The sequence below is a fragment of the Pyrgilauda ruficollis genome, unplaced genomic scaffold, assembly GCF_017590135.1.
Source record: "Pyrgilauda ruficollis isolate IOZ18807 unplaced genomic scaffold, ASM1759013v1 scaffold13, whole genome shotgun sequence".
Lineage (NCBI taxonomy): Eukaryota > Metazoa > Chordata > Aves > Passeriformes > Passeridae > Pyrgilauda > Pyrgilauda ruficollis.
Window position 1 is genome coordinate 330746 of NW_024511432.1, and position 24588 is coordinate 355333.

Genomic DNA, 24588 nt, shown 5'->3' on the forward strand with positions numbered 1-24588 from the left:
AATTTGAGATTTTTGGATGGGATTCCCTGTTCCAGCACATAAAATTTTCCATTGAAAGCAGATTTTGTCATTCTTTGCATGAGATACAGTGGTTAGTGTTAACATGCAACCAAAAATTTTATGCAGGCAAATAAACTGACTTCCTTTTCTTTGGGCTGCCTTCCAAAGCCCTGGTTTTAATATCTAATGTACAAAAGTCCCAGAACACTGCTTTATATTAAAAGCATGAGCCAGAAATGTCCTCAGAGAACACTCCTGAGGTCAGGATTTTTCATTTGTTATCCAGGCCTCCATACCTAGATGGAAATATGGAATCACCTACAGCACATTTCATGTCTGCAGAGGAAAACACTTCAGGAACAGCATTTAGCACGTCCCACTGAATGGTGTGAACACACTGGGAAGGATTTAGTCACTTCACTCCTCCTAGGAACAACAACTGCAAGGATATTTGGACCTTCTCCTCAAAGAACTGTGCGTGGTAAAAATACAAAATTACAGCACAACGCTGCAGGAGTGGAATCCATGGGGGTGGACAGAAAGCAGGGTTTGGTGGGATATTGGGAAGGAATTGTTCCCTGTGGAGGGGGGGGAGGTTCCCAGAGAAGCTGTGGCTGCCCCTGGACCCCTGGAAGTGCCCAAGGCCAGGCTGGAATAACCTGGGACAGTGGAAAGTGTCCTTGCCCATGGCAGGGGTGGAATTAGATGAACTTCCAGGTCCCTTCCACCCAAACCACTGCAGGATTCCACATTGTCATCACCTCAGCAAAGCCAGGCAGCCAAATTAAAATTCACCTTGGAAACCAAGAGGGATTTATAACTGGGGGGGAAGCTTTGGTTTGTACCTGAGCCACTGTAGGAGGAGGATGAGGGGGTTCTCCTGGAGAAGCTTTTGACAGCCAGGCTCTGGCCTCGCTGCTTCCTCCTCCAGGCTGTCCTGCACTTGGAGTCGATGCTCTGCTTGATGCGGTACCAGTCCGACTCTGTGATGCCAAACTTGTAAAACAGGTGGCCTGGAATGATGGGAAAAAGAGATAATTGTATAAATACAGCAGAATATATCATAGAAATACCTTAGAAATATACCTTAGAAATGCCATGGAATAGGACAGACATTGTTGAGAGAGAGCTGGAAATAGAAACAAGTTTAAAAGGATGGCCTTACAGAAAAGACTGGATACTTTGGAGAAATAAAACTATGAAAAATGCATTGCAGCAGGACCCATGAGGGGCAATTTGGCTGTAAGGCATTTGCAGTATGGTGTGGCAAAAGCTGATAGGCCAACAATCACTTATAATGTATTGTAATTAGGAAATATTTGACTTCTTAATTGTGATGGTGTGAATTATAACATCTGTATTGTCTCACCCTTCTCATGAGACTGAAAATAGAATAAAAGTTTTGAAAACACCTCTCAGTTGCCCCATCTCTGGGTCAGAAAAGGTCATAATCTGACAATAATAATCAACACCAACCTGTATTTTCCAGAAAACACAGAGAGGACACACCCAGTCCCACACACCAGGCTCTGCACCTGTGCAAAGAGCTCCAAAGCTGAGCAGTGACAGGACTTCAACAAAATTTATTCCAAAAAGTCACATGCACAGTTCTGGAAGTAAAAAAGCCAGCATTGCATGGAATTTTATCACCTGCACTGGGGTCTGTGGAAGCTGCATTGTTACAAACCAAGAGGAGGATCCAACACTCCAGAGACAAAGCTGGAGCAAGGATTATTCCTCCCTGACAGTACCCCACAACAAGTCTGACTGTACAAAAATGCCTCCTGCTGAAGAAGAAAGAAAAAAACCCGTCTCTTTTCAAGCTCAGTTCAAAATTTATCCAAATCCAGTAAAAAACACAGCCCAAAATGAGGATCCTCTGCACAGCTGCTCCCAGAATTCAGGCACTTTAAGAGCCTCAGGATGAACTTTGCAGCCCCTGGTGCTGAGTTGCCAAAGTGTTCCATAAACACAGTGAGGAGTGGCTTTAAAACTGGGAATTTAACTGGGAATGTTGTGCACTGTCAACTTGAATTATTCCGCACTTTCACCATTTCATTGGAGCTGTTTGGATTTTCCTAAAGCACCAGCACTGGACAGCAAAAAACTCCAAGCCCCCACGGCTGCAGAATGAAAAAAAAACCACCTGAAAAATCCATTATTTGCCAATCTAAAAAAGAGGAAGATGGATTTTTATATGGACAGGACAAGGGGAATGGCTTTAAACTGAGAAAGAAAAGGGGTAGGTGGGATATTGGGAAGGAATTTTTCCCTGTGAGGGTGGAGAGGGGCTGGGATGGAATTCCCAGAGAAGCTGCGGCTGCCCCTGGATTCCTGGGAGTGCCCAAGGCCAGGCTGGAGCACCCTGGGACAGGGCAGGTGTCTCTGCTCATGGCAGGGATGGAATTAAATGAACTTTAAGGTCCTTCCCACCCAAACCATCTCAGGATTCTCTGATTTAAACCCTGTAAATTCAACCAGAGCTCTCTGAACATTGAATATGTTAATACTCTAAACCTTCTGTACTTCAAAATTCAGAGGTGCAACAGTGAACAAGCCAAGGCTGCCAGAGATGCTTTTACTCCACAGGGCAAAGCTTCAAGAATCTCTAAAATTCTCATTTTCCTTTCCCTACCCTGCACAGTAAAATAATCTTTTCCACTTTTCCACTTACTGGGCTTTCCATCTTCCTCTCAGATGGGCTCCTAATCCTGTGAAGGACTTACTTAAGCTGTTGTATATAGAACCTAAAGAACAGGATATGGGGCTGCTCCTGCAAGACAAATGATTTGAAGCCTGGAGCCACAAAATTCCAGGTTTGCACAAACTAAAAGCTCCACAGTTTCCTCTGCATTACAAATGAGCCCAGAGTCCTCAAAGCCTGAAATCTGCAGGCTCTAACAGAGCCAAGTGGAGAACTGGATCTCTTGTGGCATCATTTTTTAAAATAAAATTTATTTTTTCAATGCTTTAATTATTTTTTTGTAGGAGCAATTTGAAATACAGGAGAGAACACACAGGAAGAAAACACTGGACTCCAAAATCTACTTCAAAAGTGCTTTGAAATCCCCCAAGATTTCTCACTTTTAACTGACAGCAAGAACTAAGAGAACTTTACAACCCTGGGTGGTGTCTCCAAACTGGGAAAGGAGGAAAATGGGCTGAAATTCCAATTTGCTGCTGTGCAAGTTTCCTTTCCATGGGTGTCAGCAAAAGCAGAGAACATTCTGGATTAAGCCCTGAGCCCACAGTGCTCAGCCTCAGCCATTCCCCAGAGCAAGAAATGCTCAGCAATGTTTGCAGGGGTGCCAAATAAACCCAGATGTGTCTGAACTCCTGCCCCAGCCTCAGCAGCCCCACAGAAAGCACCAGCACAGGCTTGGGGTGAGTTTGGAGGAAAAAAGTCCATATTTCACTCATAACTGCATTTTAATGGCTTTCCTAGTGGGTTGGTGGCTGGGCTGAGACAGAGAAAAACCCAGGGAAAAGCTGCCTGGCTGGGAGGTGGAACTGTTCCAGTGTCATCCATGGGATGTTCCAGGGTGCCACTGGATTTAATCCATGGGATGTTCCAGGGTGCCACTGGATTTAATCCATGGGATGTTCCAGGATGTTCTAGGGTGCCACTGGATTTAATCCATGGGATATTCCAGGGTGCCACTCAACTCAAAGGGAAATAAAAGTGATATTAATTACTCAGGACAGGAGTCTCAGGTGCAGTGTGAGGAACAGGCTGAGCACCAGAGCTGGGACACAAAACATCCCCAAAAGTGCTTGATGGAGGGAAGGAAGGAAAACACCTTCAGGAAACTGAAAGGGAAGAGGTTTAGATGGGAATTTGGGAAGTAATTTTTGGCTGTGAGGGTGGGCAGGCCCTGGCACAGGGTGCCCAGAGCAGCTGTGGCTGCCCCTGGATCCCTGGCAGTGCCCAAGGCCAGGCTGGAATAGCCTGGAATACTGGAAGGTTGGGATTGAATAAATTTTAAATCGCTTCATCCCAACCTGTTCCATGATTCTCCCTCCTGCTCATTACTCTGTGCTAAGGAATGGCCAGAAAATGCTGGCAGACACCACCAGCTCCACGGAGAGAACAGCTCCAGAGGAAACCATGGAAAACAGACAACAGCCTCACCAGGACAGGGGCAGACAGGAGGATTTTAGGCTAAAGAGTCCTAAACCATCAGGGACAGATTTTCCAAGCCAGGCATCCTCATTTCTTTCCCTTCATTCATGAAATTCCCAGTTGCTGTCAGGGTGACAAACTGCTCCAGACAAGCAGTGCTGTTTGCAGAGATTTTTACCTCAACTGCAGACCTGGTTATGTGCAAATCAGGCCTGAAAAATTAACTCAAAAGCACAAAACTAACTGATAAAAAAACAAAATGAATTTCAGATGCAAAATCCGTGCAGTCGCTGTCACAATCCAAAATGCTGTGTTACAACCAGGTCCTTAGCAAGACATTTCCTACCAGGAAAAATCTCAATCTAAAGGCACTGGAGGAGATTTTAAGAAGATAAAAAGTTCCCAGTGGCATTAAAAACATGATTTACCTGCAAGAGAGAGAGAAATCCCCCAAACATGTGCACACAATAGCAGAAGTGGAGCGTGCCGACTGCTCCCTACCCACAAATGATTCCAGGCAGGAGAGCTCCCAGCTGCCTCATTCCCAGCCTGTCCCACACCCAACCCAGTCAGAAATCAGGATATTGGAAATGAGACCTCTCACTTGGGGAAATCCAGAGGAGAGAAAGGACAGGAATGCTCCAGGGAGAAGGGATTGGAGGGTTTTTTGGATCATTTACTCTCAGAAGCTGCATCAAACGCTGACATTTTGCACAGCACAGCATCCACGAGCCACAGAACAGCACAGAAAAAATCCAGGCAGGAATATAAATCAGCACTTGGACCAAAAGACAATGATTTGGAAGATGGATGCCCATAAAAGAAGAGTAAAGAACAGGATTTAGATGATTTAAGACTGGCTGAGTGTGTTTTTAGTGATCTTTTCATGAATGGTGCCTCAAAAAAAAAAAAAGAGATGTCCTTGTTTTAAAACAATAAAAACCCAAAGTTTGCTTTTCTGGGGGGAGGAATCTCATTTCCTGAAGGAAGCTTTCCATAAGAAACACACCAGAGACTTACAAATAATTCAGTTATTTCATAAATTGCAGGAGTTGGGGTGATTTATTCAGAGAGACCCTGGCTGCAGCTTGGGAGACAAAAAGGGCTGCAAAGAGAATTCAGGGAGCCACAGGGGAGAAAAGGGGAAATCAAGGATCAACATTCCAATCTTAGCAAGGAAAAGCTCAGGAAGAAGGCAAAAATCAGGAAAATTCAAGTCAGCTTTAAAAGGCAACAGGTGCAGCAGGGATCAGAGACACAGGGAGACAGCTGGGGGAGTCCAATTAAAATTAAAAACAGCAACACAAGCAGGTCTGAAATAAATCTTTCTGTGGTTTTTAAAGGAAATAAAAACTAGGAAACGCAAGGGAAAAAAATATTTGATTTGGTACAAACACAGAGGTGGTGTCTGAAATGATTCAACACTCCCAAATTTTTGGAGGATCTGCTGTACAAAATAAGGAGAGAAAGGGTTGGAGTTTCCTAAAAACCAGGATTAATTATAAACTGAGAAAATTCCAGGAAAACCACGCTCCTGGGGAAGTAATCCTCTCTTTCTCAAAGGTCAGAAGTCAAGGAACAAAAGACAAAACAATCCCCACAATCTGTAAAGAAATCAAATTAAGAACAAATTGAGGAGGAAGAGATCAAAACCAGACATGAAATATTCCATCCTCATCCCACATTCAGAACCAGCTCCTAAAAATCAAACTCCATGGCAGGAGTTTCATTTGCACCCCCTGAGTTTCTGCTGCTTCCCATTCTCCAGGAATCACAGATTTCCTTGGAAAATTCTAAGGTAAATCATTATTTTCATGGACTTGGCAGAGTTAGGCTGAGGTGGCCCAGAAATTCCTGCTGGTTTTGGTGCATTTGGGAAAGTGCAGCACAGAATCCAACAGCCACATGTATAAAATACAAATATATTTCTATTAAATACAGAATCCAAGCAGATTTGGGTCACTGCTCCTTCACTTTCCAACTCCCTCTAATTTTTAAAACTTAAAGAAAAGCACAGGGATGGGGAATTTATCTTAAAGTGATAGACAGAATCCTTTCAAATTGACAGGAACATGATGGATCCTTCAAAAAACAAAGGCTCCTGCCTGCTCAGAGATGAGAAGGGGCTGATTTTTTGGGGCTTTGGCTCCCAAAATTCATTTTTTCTCAGCAGGGTCATAAATTTGGAGCCTTTTTGATTAAACCAAGAGCACATGACAGCAAAATCTGCTGCTCTAAACACAGAGGGAGCAGAGGAAAAGCTGAAGCACCTCTGGAATTCCCCCTTGAGCCTTCAGGCTTTGATTCTCCAAAGCTCCTGCAGGGCTTGCCCTGCCCATATTGAAATCATTGCAAACCAGGAATTGTTTATTCCTCTGACAGCTGGGGGATGATCTCCACAGCTGAGAGGCACTTCCCCCTGCTCACTTTGGGATGTTTAGGTTTGGGATGCAGGAGGGGAAGGATGCCAGAGCCTTGCAGGCTCCTCCAATGTCACACGCCTGGAAAATCCATCCTGGCACCAAAAAAATCCCTTTCCAGGACATTGCTGTGATCCACAACGTCCAAAAAGAGACAGGAGGAGCTGCTGGGAACTTGGGGAGAGGGAGGAGGGAAGGCAAATTCAGCTACCAAGTCATTACTCTGCTCATTAATATTTATTTAGGATACTTATCTGAATAGTTCATCTTTAACAAGACACAGATTCAGAGGAGACATGAAAATTTAAGTTATTTTAAATGCCTTTGTTCTTCAAATTAAAAGAACTCTAACAGAAGTTTTAAAAATTAAAGATTAATGTTAATTGGGATCTAGAGTCTCCAAATTCCACCAAGGGATCCTGTTCCAGAGCAGGAGAGCTCCTCCACTCAGTCACACCTCAGCACCTCTCTTCAAAAGCAGCCAGGCTATTTTTACCTATTTTACAGTGAGCAGAACCTGCTTTATTCTGATTTATGGAAGGAACCATCAGCATTCAAATATTGCCATCTAGTGGGGTGTCAAATTCCCAGTGTGGCAGGAAAAGATGGATTTTTATCTGCTCCTGGGTTTGCTCCATCCCAACTCCCCACAGGACACAGCGAGTGCTCTCAAAGATTATGGAGCTGCAGGAGCAGGGAATGGGGGCAGGTGAATTAATTCATCCCTGCAGAATTAACTAATCCCTGCAGGAACAGAACATTTGTGGCGTTCCTGGAATTCCACGTTACAGAATTCCCAGAGGGATCCTTCAATCCCTTTCCTGATAGTGACAGAACATCCACAGCTGTTTAATAACCTGAGTACAATTATTATAAATTAATCAATCAACCCCTACAAGTAAATAATTCTGGACCAACAAAGGGTTTATAATCTGAAAAGAGAAAACTCTTCCTGTTCTCTGCTCCAGGTCCCAAGTTACACCAGAGTGATGACACTGGACAAATGGCATTTGCTTCTAGTTTTTTCCATCATTTAAAGAAAACCAATCCTGCATTTATTCCTATTTTATCCCCCATTTTTGAAAGCGGAGACAACAGCTGCAGCTTCTCAAAGAGCCCATCTTCAAACTTGCCTTTTTCTTCTTCATACACCCCTGAAAGAGCCCTCAAAGGCCTGAAAAGCTGTTTTTCTGTGCCCAGCCTGAGGACTGTGCTCGCTGCCTCTGCAGCAGTGCAGACCTGCACACTTCAGCACGTACTCGAACCACGTCTGGCCAAAAGGGAGAAGCACTGAGGGATGGAAGGAGTGTGGAAACAGATGGTCCAAGTGACCTCATACATTCATTTTCTGGTTTCTGGAGAGCCCAGCACTCACCAGTGCCTGACAGCACATCACACACGGTGGAGTTACACACAGCAGTGGGGACTGACAGCCCCACCATGGCTTTGCCAAGAATGGAAAATTGAATTTCTCAATTGTCTAACGCAAGAGAACAAGAGAAGCGAGGAAGAGAGAGAAAACACACAATTTATTTTCTTTCCCCAAAATTGCTGCCTTTTTTTTCAGCTTATTAACAGGGCCTGGCCAGGAAAATAATTGAAATCAAGAGAAGTGCCCAGGAAAGAAGCAAACTGCAGGCAGCAGCGAGTTCCAGCTGAAAGCAAGGCCAGCACTGATGCCATGGATGAGAACTGTGGTGCTGAGATAAACTCAATGGGTTCTCCCATTATCTTCTTGCCTGGCCTCAAACGAGGTTATCAGTGCCCTGCATGTGGCAGCATTTAATTGATTCACAAAGCAGCAGCTCTGTAGAGCTGGAGCCAGGCTCGTGCAGCTCTGAGGGACACAACGCGGGAGAGCAGCAGCAGCACGAGGCCAACAGAAATTAAAGCCCTTCAGAGAGGAGAAAAGCCCAGCAGAAAGGATTTCTTTCACTTCTTGCTTTTTAAAGATGTGCTGAACTCTCAGACTTTGCTCCTGAGCAGGAGAGAGCTCCACAGCTCTGCAGCCCCTGCCTGGTTTTGTCCCCAGCAGGTGACACCACTCGTGGCCTTCCCAGCCAAGGCAGCCCAGGTCCCAGGGGTGCAGAGCCCCTGGCAAGGCTCAGAGCCCGGGCTGTGAGCAGCACAAAGCTCAGCAGGACCTGCCCAAGTCCCCCAGTCTGCCACGGGCACGCTGCTGCACAACTGGGCAAAGTCAACCCTTCCACCCCAAATGAAAGCTGTCCTGCCCTGAGCCATGCTGAGCAGCAGGAGTGTCCCACAGGGTGATCTGAGCAACCTGGAGCAGTGCACAGTGTCCTGCCCAGGCAGGGGCTGGAAAGGACAGATCCCAGTCCCTTCCAAAGCAAACAGTTCCAGGGTGCTGTGATAACACCCCAGGAACAGCCTGCAGTCACTCCTTACTTCCCAAGAACTACAGCCCATGGTATTTAACACTGGGAGATGAAAATGTTGGCAAAAAGTACTTCCAGGGACCACAGGATTAGCTCATCCAGCAGACACAAACCACAGGACTCCTGTTCAGGCTACCAGGGCTGGGAAGAGGAGTTCTTATCCTATAGCCTGAGGAACCCTGAGCTGGGGCCAGCATTCAGGGATCCTCAGGAAATTGCTGGGTTGAGCTCTGCCACTGCCCCAAACCTCCAGAGCATCGTGGCTGGTTCCTGAGGGAGCTGGGGAGGCACTGAACCAACAATTACCAATATCCCAATCACAGAAATCACCACTTGCTGCTGCTGCTGAAATGTTAAAGACACGGGACAAAATGCCAATCTGGATCATTTTTCCTCAGGCTCTCCAGCAGTCTCCAGATGGAATCCAAGGTTTGGATGCACCTCTACCACTGCTGATGTTCAGGACTGTGGCACGTTGGTGTGACACTTCTAAACCATGGGATGTTATTCAGTACTCTGACAGCCAGGGACTTGTGGGATATTCAGAAATGAGACAAGAGAAGCTCAAAATTATAAACAGGAAATTAAAAGAAGACAAAATAGGCCAAAAAAGCATATAAATATTAGGAAGGAAATAAGAAAAAAAAGGAAAATTGGTAGAGTTAATAAAAATGCAGTAATAAAAAGGCTTTTAGAAGTGAGAATGTGAAAGGATAGAAAACATTGATGACATTCTGTATTTATAGTGTATGTCCTCAGTAACTGCAACATTTGTTTAGAGCACCTGAAGGAGACAGAAGCTGGAAAGAGATGATTTCCAGGGATCTGAAGGGACAGAACACAAGGGATGGCCTCCCAGTGCCAGGGACAGGGTTAGGTGGCATTTTGAGAAGGAATCATTCCCTGGGAGGGGTGAAGAGGCCTGGAATGGATTCCCAGAGCAGCTGTGGCTGCCCCTGCATCCCTGGCAGTGCCCAAGGCCAGGCTGGACAGGGCTTGGAGCAGCCTGGGACAGTGGAAGGTGTCCCTGCCACGGCAGGGGGTGGCACTGGATCTTTAAAATATAAATACAAATAATATAAATATAAATTACAAATGTAAATAATAACTATAACTATAAATATAAAGTGATTGGTGCACACAGCCCAAACCACTCCAGGATTCCACAATAAACATCTTAAAAACAGCACCAGCCTGGAGTGTCCCACAAAACACCCTCTGGTGAGAAACATCTGAGCACAGCTCATCCATGAGAACTTCCTGCCCTTCCTGCAGTATTTCCAAGCAGGATAATCCCCAAGAAGGACAGAAATGTGATCTATTTGCTGTTTATCCTGCTGTTATTAAGCTCAGACTCCCATGAAAAGCTGGAGCAGCAGTGCTGAGCTCCCCACACGTTTTCCACGCCACCAGTGGCAGCTTCAAGCAGCCCAACCTGCCCGGGCTGTGGGCAGCAATATTTCTATTTCTCTTTCTCTCTCCATACATAAACTCATCCCACTGACATCAATTCCACAGCCAAATGTGGTTCCTATTAAGCAGCCGTGTGTGGGCTGCAGCTCCAGAGCTGGTGTGTGGATTTTTGGGAAGCAGAGCCAGTGTTTAATTCCATTTGGCCTCTGCTGAGGACACAAGTCCTTTCAGAGTTTATTAACATCTCTTTCAACTCCTGCAGTAGGAGAAATGCTCCCATCCCTACTGCAAGAAATGTTTTATATAACAGGAGCACCAAGCTTTGATGAGGGATTTCTTTCTGTGCTGGGTTTTTGTGTCTTTAAAAGTGAAGTTATTTGGCATTTGAAGCAGAAAATGCATCATTCGGAGTTAAAAATCAGATTTTATCATTAGGTATTCTCAGCTAACACTGTGGTTTATGGTATTTAAAAGACAGGGATGCATTCTGGATGAAATTAAAGGGAAATGGGAAAATTCACTCTTTGAGAGTGGAAGCAGATGGGAAAATTCACCCAAATTTTTCAGCACAGTTTCCTCCCCTCTGTGAGCACTGGAGGGTTTGGGTAGGGGATTTAAGTTTTTGAGTTGTTTTTTTCTCAGCAACAATCCTGTCCCTAACAAGAGAGTTATTTCCATGTGCATAAATCATTCCCTGAGCACCAGATGCTGTCTGGAGCCAAAATAAGGATTTTGGGGTCCAATAACACAAGGGCACAGGTTCCCCTTAATGCAATTCATGAGTTTGGATCTCCTTCCTCCATCCAGCCAGAAATTCTGCATTAAATGTGCAGGTTCTGATCTTCCATCCTCTTGGAATAATTAACCAGAACTGACAAGTAAGTGGGAAAGTGATTGGTGAGAGTCTGCAAAAACCCATGTGCAGAGCAAGGGGCTTGCACAGAAATAATACACAAAGTTACACACAATAATATATAAAATATGTGTATATATAAATATATATTATAAGTAACTAATCTTATTTTGTTTTCATTTACTTTGATTATTTTGAAGAATAAGAACTACTGATAAATTTTCTTCTCTGAGCTTCAGAGATCCCCTCTCCATTCTCTCCAGTATGCCATAGAAAATCATCTTTTCTATTACACCATTTCTTATAACTGCAAAATTCTGAATTTGGGAATCTGTTTTTTCCAACTCGCTCGTGGAAATTGCTGTAAAATCTCCAAAGAGCTAAACCTGTATTTTCTGTTAGGCAAAGAAAATTACAACTGAGGATGTTCTTGGATTATATTTCACCAGCAGAAGTCTCCATTTTTAGCAGGGCTGAGGTAATGAGCTATTTAATGACAGAGATTGTGTTTAAATCATTCTGGTTTCTTGCCCAAAAGCTCTCCTCAGTACCACTGCCACCCCACAAGCAAATTCCTACCACAAGTGAAAATTTAGACTTCCAAAGATAAACTTTCCTCTCCTCTTGTGGTAAACCTTGTGCAGAGCATCAAGAATTTTTAATAAACACACATCTCTTCATTTTCTATACTTTCTGCATATTACACAAAATACTTTCTCTATTAAATACAGATTTACTTGGTGTTTTTCTTATAGAAAAAAAAAAAAAAAAAAAAGGATAGAATATCTTTCCACTGACAAACTGCAAGAAACTTGAAATGAAAGGAAAAATAAAATCCTTTCTATTTCCTTGGGCTCCTCTGGCTGTGATTGGCATAGGCCAGGCTGATGACATTGGATTTTTCATTTCTGGTCGAATTAAGTCATCAAAGCATCATCTGCTCAGAGTAGAAGCAAATTCCACTGTGGGGACCAGCACTGAGGGGTTCCCATGCCAGGGACACTCGGGTTTGGGGGATTTTCTGGGAGAACACCTCAGGGATGAAAAGCAGATGTGTGTGGACAGGGAAAGGGGATTTGGGATGGCAGGCTCTGCCCAGACAGGGATGCAGGGATGGAATCATGGCACACACAAACTCTGAGCGTGGGCACAATCCCATCCTCAAGAGCTGAGTGCTCCACATTCCTCTCCAGGCTGCTGAATCCAACTCCACTCCCACTTAATTACTCCCAGTGATGACACATGAGGTTATTAAGTGAAATCATCATTCCTGGACCACTGTTCTCACTGTTACATTTGCTGCTCCATCAAGTTCTCGTGTGTTTTCTTTGCTGGTTGCCACAGGATTCTCTGTCCTTGCTGGTAGCAAATCAACATTTCACTGCCCAAACCAGACTTCTCTGGCCAGATCCACACAGGGTCTATTTTTTTCCAGAAATCCCTAGTTTTTTATGGCCTGGCTCCCAAAAGAAAACAACACAGCAGCCAACAGCAGGAAGGAATGAAGTTGTTTCAGATACCTGGATCCCAAACCGTGCTCATGCCACCAAAGTCAGACACTGATGGCTGCTCATGATCCCCTGCTCTCACATCTGTGCCATTCCAGACCTCCTCCAGCTGCAGGGATCACTTCCATAATCCAGTATTTTCATGGTCAGAATGCCTCACAGAAATGACATAATCCCCAGCTTGAGCACTTGGTCACATGGACACATTCCTTCCCCATGCTCACATTGGCAAACATCTCATCTTCCTCCACAACCAGTCACAAACTGACCCATGTGATTTGTGCTCTCAGATTTGAGGGATGGGAAAAGAATTGCTTTAACACTGGTGCAAGATCCATTTCTTAGTGTTTCTAAAAACTTTCAACAAAAATCTGTGTTTCAAAAGCAACATCATTGACACTGATGAGAGCAGCAGACAACAAGGCTTTGGAGATCAGCATTAATTTGAATTACCATCTCTCTTAAAAATATATATTTAATGTGTTTGTAAGAGAAGACTGAAGTCTTCTGCTTCAGGCAAATAATGAAGCAAAAATTGCCCTAATGCAGCCACCTGACTGGGTTAGATTTGGTTTTCAATTTCCCCAAAAATAGCTTGAAAACCACTGGAAACAGCAGCAGATAAGAGGAACGTGTTTCCTGCCATCACCAAACACCACTGACATTCCCTTTCCTGTAGCCATTCCACAGGCACTTCTCTAAACACCACCCCAAATAATCCCTTGCTGACCTGTTCCTAAGCCTTACCTGGAGTTTCAAATTGCCAATTCCATACAAAACTCACCAGTAGAACAAATTATTCCCACTCCAGATCCACTGGTGACTACACAAAACATAAAGAATTTGGTAACAATAACAACAAGACCTCCTGGTTTATTAGAATCCCATTCAAGGATAACTCCTGGCCCCAGCCTGTGCCTGGGAGCACTGTCCAAATGCTCCTGGAGCTCTGGCAGCCTCAGGGCCATGCCCATTCCCTGATTCCAGTGCTCAACCACCACCTGGCAGAAGAAACCTCTCCCAAAATCCCGATTATGCTAGTTTCTTGGAAATAAAGCATAGGGAGCAGACTTGGCTGTCCTCAATGTATTCACTAGAAGTCACCACAGCAGAACACGATGCTCACGTCCAGATTCCTCTTTTCATTTCAAACCAGTGGCTGTGCCTTTGTTCTATACAAAACCACATTTGATTCCTTTTAAATTAACAAATATCGTGCCTTTAACACAAATAATATCAGTTCACAGCTCCATAACAGCTTAAGTAATCCAAAGACTGGTGCATATGGAGCAGACAGAAATCCAACAGCGTCCTGCCATTCCTGCTGTGAATCCAGATTTTATGATCCTGAGATTGCCAACTTTTCCCATCACAATCTCAGCAAGTCTTTTGAAAAAAGAGACATAAATGGGAAGTAAAAAACTACAGTTCAAGACCACGGTGATCTGAGCACTTGAACAGTACTGAAATTTGTGTTATGAATTATTTCTGCAATATTTACTACACTCACAGCTGGTGGTTGCACAGATGTCAGAATTCAGAATAAAAGACTGAGGAATTTCTGGTGAATACCCACCAACTGAAGTAAACCAGCCCTTTAGGATTTCTTCCTAAAAACCCTAAGCCTTCTTCATAAACAAAAGCCACCAGAACACCCCACCACACGTCAAACCCACTCTTAAAATCTCATTTAACACATCCGTTCCTGCCTTATCCACACGTCAAACCCGCACGTTTCACTCACAGCGAATCCCGTAGATCATGAGGGGATCCAGCTGCTTCTTGCCGTGCTTGCCCTGGCCCGAGAGGTTGGAGATGGCCTGGATCTCCCTGTGGAAGAGGTAATCCAGCAGGGTCAGGGCCATCTTCTCGGCCGTGCGGCAGTTGGTGCTGATGTGCAGCATGTCGGCGGGCGTGATGGGGCAGCGCACCCGCATCTCGGGGTTGTTCTCGTCGCCCAGCCACGTCCCGTTGGGGTAATCCTCTGAAACACACATGGGCAAAGGCTGAGCAAGGAGGCAGGCTCAGGTCACAGCCAAGATTTTGATAGTTTGCATCATCTCCCCCACTTTGCTTCCTGGTGTCCATAGGCTTTCCCAGGTGAGCGCGGTGGGATCGCGACGGCGGCCACTGAGAAAAAGAAACCCAAATTCACCCCAGCAGTGACCAAAAATTATTGCTGTTCATGTTCTGACCTACACAGCTACTGCGCAGCCAGTCCAGGTGTCCAGCTCGCTCTCAGAGACCTCTTTCATTGAGAAACCACTCCAGGCCCAGTGCTCTGATCCCCTAAAAATGAAGGTTACTGCAACTCTGGGATATTCTCAAAGCACAGCAAATTTCAAGCAGCTAACAGCTTTGAACCTTGTTTTTCCCCAACCCCAAACCCATGAGATTAAAGCAAGGTTAAGCAAGATTATAGATTTAGGAAATTATAATCAATAGTGAACACTAACCTGCTTAATCTTTTAAAAGGAGTACATCAAGCAATGACAATAATTTAGGATGTAACCAGAGATCCCAAACATAATTTGGGTTTTTCTCATATTTACTGACTATATTATTTTCTAAATAATAGTTTCCCAAGGAACAGGCCCAGCAGAAGGATAATTACTCAATCACTAATCATCCTCCATCAGTACTACAGCTATACCTACCTACACACACACTCAATATATTAAGAAGCTTTTTTATTTCTTTCCCAGTTTCTCAGTGAAAAAAAAAAAAAGGAATACTAGGGATTTAATTAAATAAATTAATTAAATTCAAAGGAATCTTAGAACCTCACTTCAATTAACCTGTGCAGACAATGCCAAAAGTTGATGAACTCAAGACTAACCAGAAACTGGAACAGAGCTCAAGACCAACCCCACCTCAAGTGGAGGATGGAACACAAGCCAAGGATGAGTCTCCCATTCCAGACATAAACCAAACCTCCACAATTCCTCACACTGCTAATAGGAGCTGGGTAGGAAACACTCCAGCAATATTTCAGTGTCCACTGACACGGACCATTTGGATTTGATTTCCATGTTTGCTCAACTGTGGAGTAAAACAAGGTTTGCTGACTGAGGGGTCACTCAGCCCTTCCACAGAGAGCTTTACAGTAATTTATTGTGAACAGTGTTCAGTTACAATTACATTAATGACTTTTCTTCCATGAAGTGATCTTAGAGCAGGGTGTTGTGATACAAAGTCCCCAGTTCCTGGTTTCCATAACCCTTCCAGTCCCCACAGGAGGTGACAGAGCTCAGGTCAAACAGCGTTTCCTTTTCACACCGAGCAGCACCCACAGCAAGCAGCATCTGGATTTCCATATCCTGCCCTAGGGTTTTTCAGACTACAAGCCAGAAGAACTCAATAAAATAGAACATAAAAGCAACTCCAAACACTCCAAACTGCTTTTCCAGCATGACCTTTGGGTTGAGTCACCCCACATGTCAGGGCTGAGTTCTCAGTGCTGAGTAACGACAGGATGAGGCAAACGTTGGGTTGTGCAATCCTGATTTATCACTGCGAGCAGCAGATTATCAGCACGAGCACAGCCACACAACCAGGGAAAGGCTTGGGCTGGAAGGGACCTTAAAATTCATCTCCTCCACCCCTGCCATGGCAGGGACACCTTCCACTGTCCCAGGCTGCTCCAAGCCCTGTCCAGCCTGGCTTTGGGCTCTGCCAGGGATGCAGGGGCAGCCACAGCTTCCCTGGGCACCCTGTGCCTCCCCACCCTCACAGGGAAGGATTTCTTCCTTATATTCAGTAACTTGTAAGGAAAACTATTTATTGTTGACATATGTAGCAACTCATCCCTCAAGTTTTTTTCCTGCTGAAATCAGAACTTCATGCCCTGTCCTGAATATATTTTTATACACTTGCAAATTGTTTGTATTTTTTTGCCTTAATTTGATCCTTTCTTTTTTATCCTCAGCCAGGATAGGTCACACTGGCTGCTTTCTGCTCCCAGTACCAGGTGCCATCTGAAAAATAAAGTGGTTTGGATGAGCTGTGCCTTGTTTTGCATGCCACTGTGTCTGGCCTCACCACAAGTCTGGTTACCATTATCAGGGAAAACAACAGGCTGTTCCTCAAGATAAATGGACTGGGTTAGAAAAATTTGGGCAGATCTGGCAAAGCAAAAACATCTCTGGATCAATGTGTACGTTTTTCAAAGAAATTCTAGGAAGCCTGAATAAATTATCCTCCAGCCTATCACAGCCTTACTGCCTTACAGCTCACAGGATTGCTGTTGGATATAGGAATTTTTACTCCTTATGGAACACCTTTTGCCTGCAGACTTTTTTAACAAATGTTGTTAACCTACATGAACCAAAGATTCTGTTCAATTTGCAAAATCCTCTCTTTTTTCTGCTGGCACAGAGTCCAGAACATACTGTTTTTACCACATGCAACTGTTCTTTTATTGCTCCCAGCCTGGAAAAAAAGACATTATCTTGTTATTCTGACCTATGACCACAATCCCCCCACTAAATTATCTCTTGCATTTTCCTCCTCCTTTCAAACAGAAAGGGAATTTATTTTATAACCATTTTGCATTAAGCATGACTGAAGTTAACCATGAATCCACTGCAGCTCTGTGAGGGCACAAAAGCTGAATTATTCCTTATTTTAGATCAAAATCATTCCTGCCAACACATCTGGTACTTTGCAGGGAGCAAACACAGGACTGGCACCCAAAAATCTGGTGGAAAGAGGAAATCCAGGGCCAGTTCTGAGTGAGGCACAAACACCCTGAGCTCTGGTGTGGGGTGGAGGAGAATGGATAAGGAAGGAGAAAACAGATTGGGAATTGGATGGAAATTCCCTCTGAGCAATTAAATACATAAACACTATTGGCTAAATCTGGATCACTGCAGTCTCCCAGCACCCAAATATCCTTCAATGCATGTGGAATGGTTCTTTAGGTGCATTATCAGGCTTTAGAGGTGATATCTGGGTGGAATCTGGAGGGGGTGGATTATTTAGTGCATGCACTGTAAAAGCCAGACTCCACCCCCCAGCACTGCACAGCCATACCCTGCTGCTGCTGCTCTTTAAAGACTTCCAAAAGCTCAGCCAGTGTCAGCTGGGGAGGAAGAGAACACTCAAAGAACACCCCTCCCTTCAGCTCAGTGAAGCATAACTGCACACACTCACCTGGAGCTCAGCTCATCACACACCTTTGTGTTTTGCCCTGTTTTCCTTTCTTTAATTAACTGAGGAAGAACTTCATTTCCTGGAGGGTGGCAGAGCCCTGGCACAGCTGCCCAGGGACAATGTGGGGTGTCCCTCTCCAGAGACATCCCAACGCACCTGGATGTGTCCCTGCCTGGGACTGGGTGATCTCCAGAGCTCCCTTCCACCCTGATTCTGTGAATTTTCCTGAGGACCCTGCTGCCCTTTCAGGGGAAAGGAGCTTCCTTACCCTTTTTTACACCAAATACCAGATCACCACAGAAGTGGCTCCTGATCATTTCTCCTCCCAGTGCAGAAAGCCCTGCCAGCTTTATCCAAGTTCCTCTCTGCACTCACAGCCTCATTCCTCCCACACCAATTTCTAGTTCCTCTCCGTTGTTCTTTTTGCAACATCACAAAATTTGCTTTTATCTCCATTCTACTGAACCCAGTTTGCTTCCCAGTGCTGGTTTTGACTCTTTTTTGCTGCATTTCTTTTATCTGCCAGCACAGCTGACCATCCATCCCTGTTTGGGGACGTGCTAAGGGCTGTCACGCAAACCAAGAATTCTCTGGGAACAGAAGGAGCCAGTGTGGGGTCAGCAGCAAAAAAAGCCCTGTCAAGAGAACAAAAACCAGACAGGGCCTGCTCTGGACGTGCTCTCCCACCCAGGGAAGTGACAGACACTGAGCTGTTCCATTTTTCCATTGGGATAGGCTCCCCCAGTCTGACATGAGCCCGAAAGCAAAGCCAGGCTCTGCTCTAGCCCCAGGAGCTGTCAGTCATTCCTTTAAAACTAGGGAAAACAAAAGAGAACACCTGCCCACAGAAATACTGGAATTAACATGTTCCATCACTCCAAGAAGTTGTGTTTATTTTACTCTCAAGGTTGGGTGCAAATTTGGCAGTGGCAGCAAAAGACTGGTAGGTGCAGAGAGGCAGAAAGATTAATTCATCCTTAAAAAATTAAAATAAACCCCAAAAAAACAAATCCTAACTTAGAAAAATAAACCTCCATTTCTAGAGAAATTAAATAATGTTTTGGCTGATGTATAGAAGATTCAACATCAGCATCATGTGGAGGGTTGGAATGAGATGAACTTCAAGGTCCCTTCCAAGCCAAACCATTACATGATTCTGTGATCTTTTAATGAGCTCCTGTCAATTAGCAGAAGTTCACAGGGGCAGTGATTAATTGGCAGAGACTCCAGAGCACTGACTTTATTAATTAAAAATCATTAAGTCTGTGGAAGGGAGGGACAACCAGGCTGTAACTTCACCTCCAGATGCAGCAGTGGGATTGAAAGCTGTGCTAAAAGAAAGGTTAAAGAGCTTTAAAGTCACATTCAGCAAAACCTCCTCCAGCACAAAATGCAGCTCAGACACTGGGAATTCTGCCTGAGGAACAACACACACAACCTGGGCATAGAGCTGGAGTTTTTCACTGGACTGTTCTTGTGGGGGGAAAGAAAGGTTTCATTTCCTTGTGAATATCAAAGAAAAATCAGAATCATGGAATGGTTTAGGTGGGAAGGAACATTGGAGATTATCCAGGGATCCAGGGGCAGCCACAGTAAATCACATTTACTGATTTTTTGTGAGTCTTCTCTGGGAGATCCATTCTGGGGCCTCCCCAACCTCACAGGGAGGAATTTCTTCCCAGTATCCCACCTAACCCTGCCCTATTTCAGTTCAAACCCAGAAGAATCTCGTGCTCCAGGTAAATATTCCAGAGCACACAAAGGATGTGGCTGAAGGAGACCCAGTCTCAGCTCACTCCCTGTGGATCCAGGACCAGGAGATATTTTGGGAACAGCCCCTGCACTCACAGGTTCTTCAGCCTCAGCACAAATCAGTGAGGTCACTTGTTTGTTAAGAATAAGGCTCAGTTTTGGTGAAATCCAAGAGAGATTCCCTTGCTTTATGACTCATGGAAGGATGTGATCAGATAAAAAGTTTAGATAAAAAAAGATCCAGAAAAAATTGAGAAAATTAAAACCCATGGACTCAAAGAGCTTTTTAAAATCTTGGAAAATGTGTTTCATGTCAGAAAATCAGATTTCTAATGTGGATTTTGCCCTTTTTCCTTGTTTAATATATCTTTGTTATATTTGGGTGGAGGTGGGCCAACATTAACTCCAAATATCCCTGTGGCAGACACCTGCAAGAAACTTGTTCATCTGCTGGCTCCCAATAATTGGAAAAAAACCCAAAGCAATTCAATTATTATAATTTTCTTTGGCTTTCACAAGTGCTCATCAGTGTCTCCACATCAGCACCACATCGTTGTGTTTTAGGGTACAAAAGGTTCACTCCTGCTCTGCTCCAGCTCCTCTCACTGTCTGTGCCTGTCCTGTGGAGCTTGGCAGGAAACAGCTCCAAGTGCTCATCCCACGGGTGAGAACTGAGCCTGCCTGAGCTGGAAAATCCTGTGCACAGATAAGTCTGGGACACAGAGCTGCTTGGATTCCCATTTGGAAAGCAAATCCTGAGTGCTGTTTAATGCTGCCATTATCAAATGACTGCTTCAGATGCCAAGTTGAGGAGACAAGACGTGACTGAGGAGTGTTCTCTGGAATAAACATCAGTCATCCCTTAATTAACACCCAGTCTCCCCTTATCTGCTCCAAAAATACATGGTCACATTTCCAGCTCGGGGTTCTCTGCATGAGAAACGGGAGGGACAGGACACAGGGAATGGTTTCACTCCAGGGTTACATGGGATATTGGGAAGGAATTCCTCCCTGGGAGGGTGGGGAGGCCCTGAAATGGATTCCCAGAGAAGCTGTGGCTGCCCCATCCCTGGAAGTGCCCAAGGCCAGGCTGGACAGGGCTTGGAGCAGCCTGGGACAGTGGGAGGTGTCAGGGCTGGAAGTGGATGGGCTTTAAGGTCCCTTCCCACCCAAACCATTCAATGATTCCATGTCTTCTATGAAGGCCCAAAGAATTGATTCACAAACGAAGTTCTGTGCAAGGAGGCCACTAAAGACCAGCTGCAGCATTCAGAATCTTCAGAACTTTAAAATGCACAAGAACTCTGGAAAGCACAGGAAAAGAGTCTCAAAAGAACTGAACGGACCAAACTTCTCCTTCTCTTACCACCCTGAAGGTGCAAGGGCAGTGTGTGAAAACTGAAATGCAAAACAACATTGGGCCATCACATCCCTCCCATGCAACCATTATAAAATAAACCATTACAAAATAAACCTTTATAAAATAAACCACTACAAAAGAAATGTCCTCATGTTTATTGTATAACACTTAATGGCTCTCCTGCTCCAAAAGTGTATCAGTGAAACTAAAAAAGCTCTTCCCGTGCTCCTTGTTCTGCACATAACACTAAACTGTACAAAGCTCATTGTTTTTAAGCCTAATTAGAATGTTCACAATTAAATAAATGCACTGTTGTGTTTGAAGTGAGAAGATCCTGCACTCTGAAAACACCAGTAAGAACACAAGCATGTCAAAATTGACTGGATTTTAAAAAGCACATGGATTGAAGTCACAGTGTTCAGCCAGCAAAAAACCAGCCTTGTTCTACACCATTACTGGAACTGGGCTCAAGCTTCTGAATCATTATTTTTCAGGGACAGAAAGGCAGTAACACTAATTTTTAAAGGATCACAATTACATTAAAGCCAGCAGAGAGCAAAGAATGCCTTTATAGAAATTCATTCCCTAAATGCTGGAAATATCCACAGCTCAATGTCAGACAAACCCAACTCTAAGCACAGTTCAGTTGTGCTTTCCAGAGCCAGGATGACAGAGTGGAGCTGTCCTGAACACCTGGTGATTGGTCTCAGTCTGGGCTGGGATCTCCATCCAGGTTTTACCTCTGCACACCTCTGCCCCAGCTGATTGATGAAAGCCAAGGGCTGCTGTGACTTGGCCTCTCCCTGCACACCAGCCCTGTTATTCTCCATCTCTTCCTTTATTAATAATTGTATTTGTGCCACCCTGCAGGTGAAGTCACTTAGCAATTCCCTTCTGTGCAAGGGCAGGTGGAGGGGGGTCACTGATCTGATCCTCAAAGCATTCATCAATCTCAGAGATTTTGAATGGATGAGTGCTCCAGAGGTCTGAGGGAAATCAGATCTGCAGACATTAATGGATTAGGTGTTTCTTCAGAATTTACATGCACATCAACGGGTCACACATCATGTTTGTCTGTGCAAATCTGTGCCAGACCAAGGCAGAAAGGGAATTACACAACAAACACCCTCCTGATGCTGGCAGCTTTGCTCCTAGCACAGCTGACAGAGCAGTAAAAATTCTGGAATCACTGAGGCTGAAAAAAAACTCCAGGATCAGAGTCCAAGCTGTGCTCAGTCCCCACCCTGTCCCCAGCCCAGAGCTCTGAGTGCCACCTCCTGAATTCCTGGGACACCTCCAGGGATGGGCACTCCAACCCTCCCTGGGCAGTTCCAACCCCTGACCCCCTTTCCATGGGGAAATTCCTGCTGCTGTCCACCCTGAGCCTGCCCTGGCCCAGCCTGAGGCCGTTCCCTCTGCTCCTGTCCCTGTTCCCTGGAGCAGAGCCCGACTCCCTGGCCAGACTCTTGTACTGCCCAAGGTGTATCCTTTAAAGGCCTTTTACCAAATTCCTACTTTATTCCTTGAACACTGTCCAGCCTCTGTTCTAGGCAGCCTCTCAGGGTATCGTTGGTTTCTCAAGACACCTTAGGGCTCTGCGGCCTCCCATGACGGGGCCTTTAGGATGTGAGGCCTTTAGGATGTGAGGCCTTCAGGATGTGAGGCCTAACAGAACACCAGGACTGTGCTAGATTATCAGACCTACGGAATTACAAGTATGCACACTAAGAGTACTGAGGATACATGAAATGTACATTAAAAAAAAAGGCAAAATCTCCCCTTGGCACCCCACGTACCTTCAGAGTTGAGGGTGATGAGGGTGACGTTGTTGCCGATGCTCTGGCTGCCCACCTGGCCGCTGTTGGACACGGAGTCGCTGGCCTCGGAGCCGCTCTCGCCGTCCTCGTTGTGGCTGTCATCGTGCCCGGGCACCTTCACCACGATGGTGTTCTGCCGGCGGCCCGGCACCGCGCTGCGGGCAAGGAACACGGGTCACCTCCAGAGAGAAGCCCTCAGCAGGAACGGGAGCATGCAATACCCAAATTCCAGTGTCAGGTCAGCTCGTGGCCTTGCACATCATTGTGAGGGCCAATACAGGTCACCTTGAGGGAACAGGCCTCAGCAGGAACGGGAGCATGGAATACCCAAATTCCAGCGGCAGTTCAGCCAATGGCCCTGCACGTCTTTGTGAGGGCCAACACTGGTCTCCTCCAGAGAACAGCCCTCAGTAGAAACAAGAGTCCTTGAGGGAACAGGCCTCAGCAGGAACATGAGCATGGAATACCCAAATTCCAGGGGCAGTTCAGCTCATGGCCCTGCATATTGTTGTGAGGGTGCAAGGGAACAGCCCCTCAGCACAAATGTGAGCATGGAATACCCAAATTCCAGCGGCAGTTCAGCCCGTGGCCCTGCACGTCTTTGTGAGGGCCAGCACTGGTCTCCTCTAGAGAACAGCCCTCAGTAGAAACGGGAGCATGGAATACCCAAATTCCAGTGTCAGTCCAGCTCATGGCCTTGCATATTGTTGTGAGGGTTCAAGGGAACAGCCCCTCAGCACAAATGTGAGCATGGAATACCCAAATTCCAGTGTCAGTTCAGCTCGTGGCCTTGTGAGGGCTAATGCAGGTCACCTCAAGGGAACAGCCCCTCAGAAGGAACGTGAACATGGAATATCCAAATTCCAGAGTTACCAAGTTCAGCTCATGGCCCTGCACATTGTTGTGAGGTCACCTCAAGGGAACAGCCCCTCAGCGCAAATGTGAGCACGGAATATCCAAATTCCAATGTCCTTTGGTTCAGCTCATGGCCCTGCACATCGTTGTGAGGGCCAACACAGATCACCCTCCAGAGAAAAGCCCCTCAGAAAGAACATGAGCATGGAACATCCAAATTCCAGCATCACTCAGTTCAGCTCATGGGCCTGCATGTCATTGTGAGGGAATTAAAAGTGCTAATCGCAAAATAAATGTGTTGGATAAAATCAGCTCCTTTAAACCACTCTGCTCCTGTGGAACTGGGAGCTATCCAGCAGAATAAAAAGTCACACAGAATCACCAGGCTGGAAGAGACCAACCCATGCCCTAACACCACCTCAACTAAACCATGGCACCCAGAGCCACATCAGGCTTTTTTAAACACATCCAGGGATGGTGACTCCACCACCTCATCAGGCAGATGATTCCAGTACTTTATCACTCTTTCAGTAAAATACTTTCTCCTAACATCCAACCTAAATTTCCCCTTGTGCAGGTTAAGACTGTGCCCTTTGGGTCACACGTAGCAGAAGGAATAAAAAAAACTTAGGTATCAACTTCCTACATCTGTTCAATCGAAAAGTCTAGGCCCCGTGCACAAAACAAAAGAAACCTCCAAGTAACTTATAAAAATATATTAATTACAACAATTTTCCACCCAGAATCCCCAGGTCTGCTTGTTTAAAATGCACTTTAGATAGTCCAAGTTTTCCTTGGACTGCATATTCCTCCTTCAGCTGGTTAAATACAGGATTTTGGCGTGCTCCCAAGGGATTATGCCTCTGTGCAGAAATCCACAGCTACGGGAAACCCTTTTTTAACTTAACACAGAGATAATCCCAGCTCCTCCAGGATG

The 24588-nt window shown here is 45.2% G+C and overlaps 1 protein-coding gene across 2 annotated transcripts in view; it reads right to left on the reverse strand.

Moving 5' to 3' along the window:
- Nucleotides 1-24588, reverse strand: part of LOC121348930 (BTG3 associated nuclear protein) — a 110638-nt gene that overhangs the window by 59869 nt on the left and 26181 nt on the right. For both annotated transcript variants that reach the window (XM_041458947.1, XM_041458946.1), the window contains exons 6-8: nucleotides 22776-22951; nucleotides 14458-14697; nucleotides 846-1013 (exon numbers count right to left, since the gene is read on the reverse strand). In XM_041458947.1, coding sequence (XP_041314881.1) covers nucleotides 846-1013; nucleotides 14458-14697; nucleotides 22776-22951 — 584 coding nt within the window. The remainder of the gene's footprint in view (nucleotides 1-845; nucleotides 1014-14457; nucleotides 14698-22775; nucleotides 22952-24588) is intronic.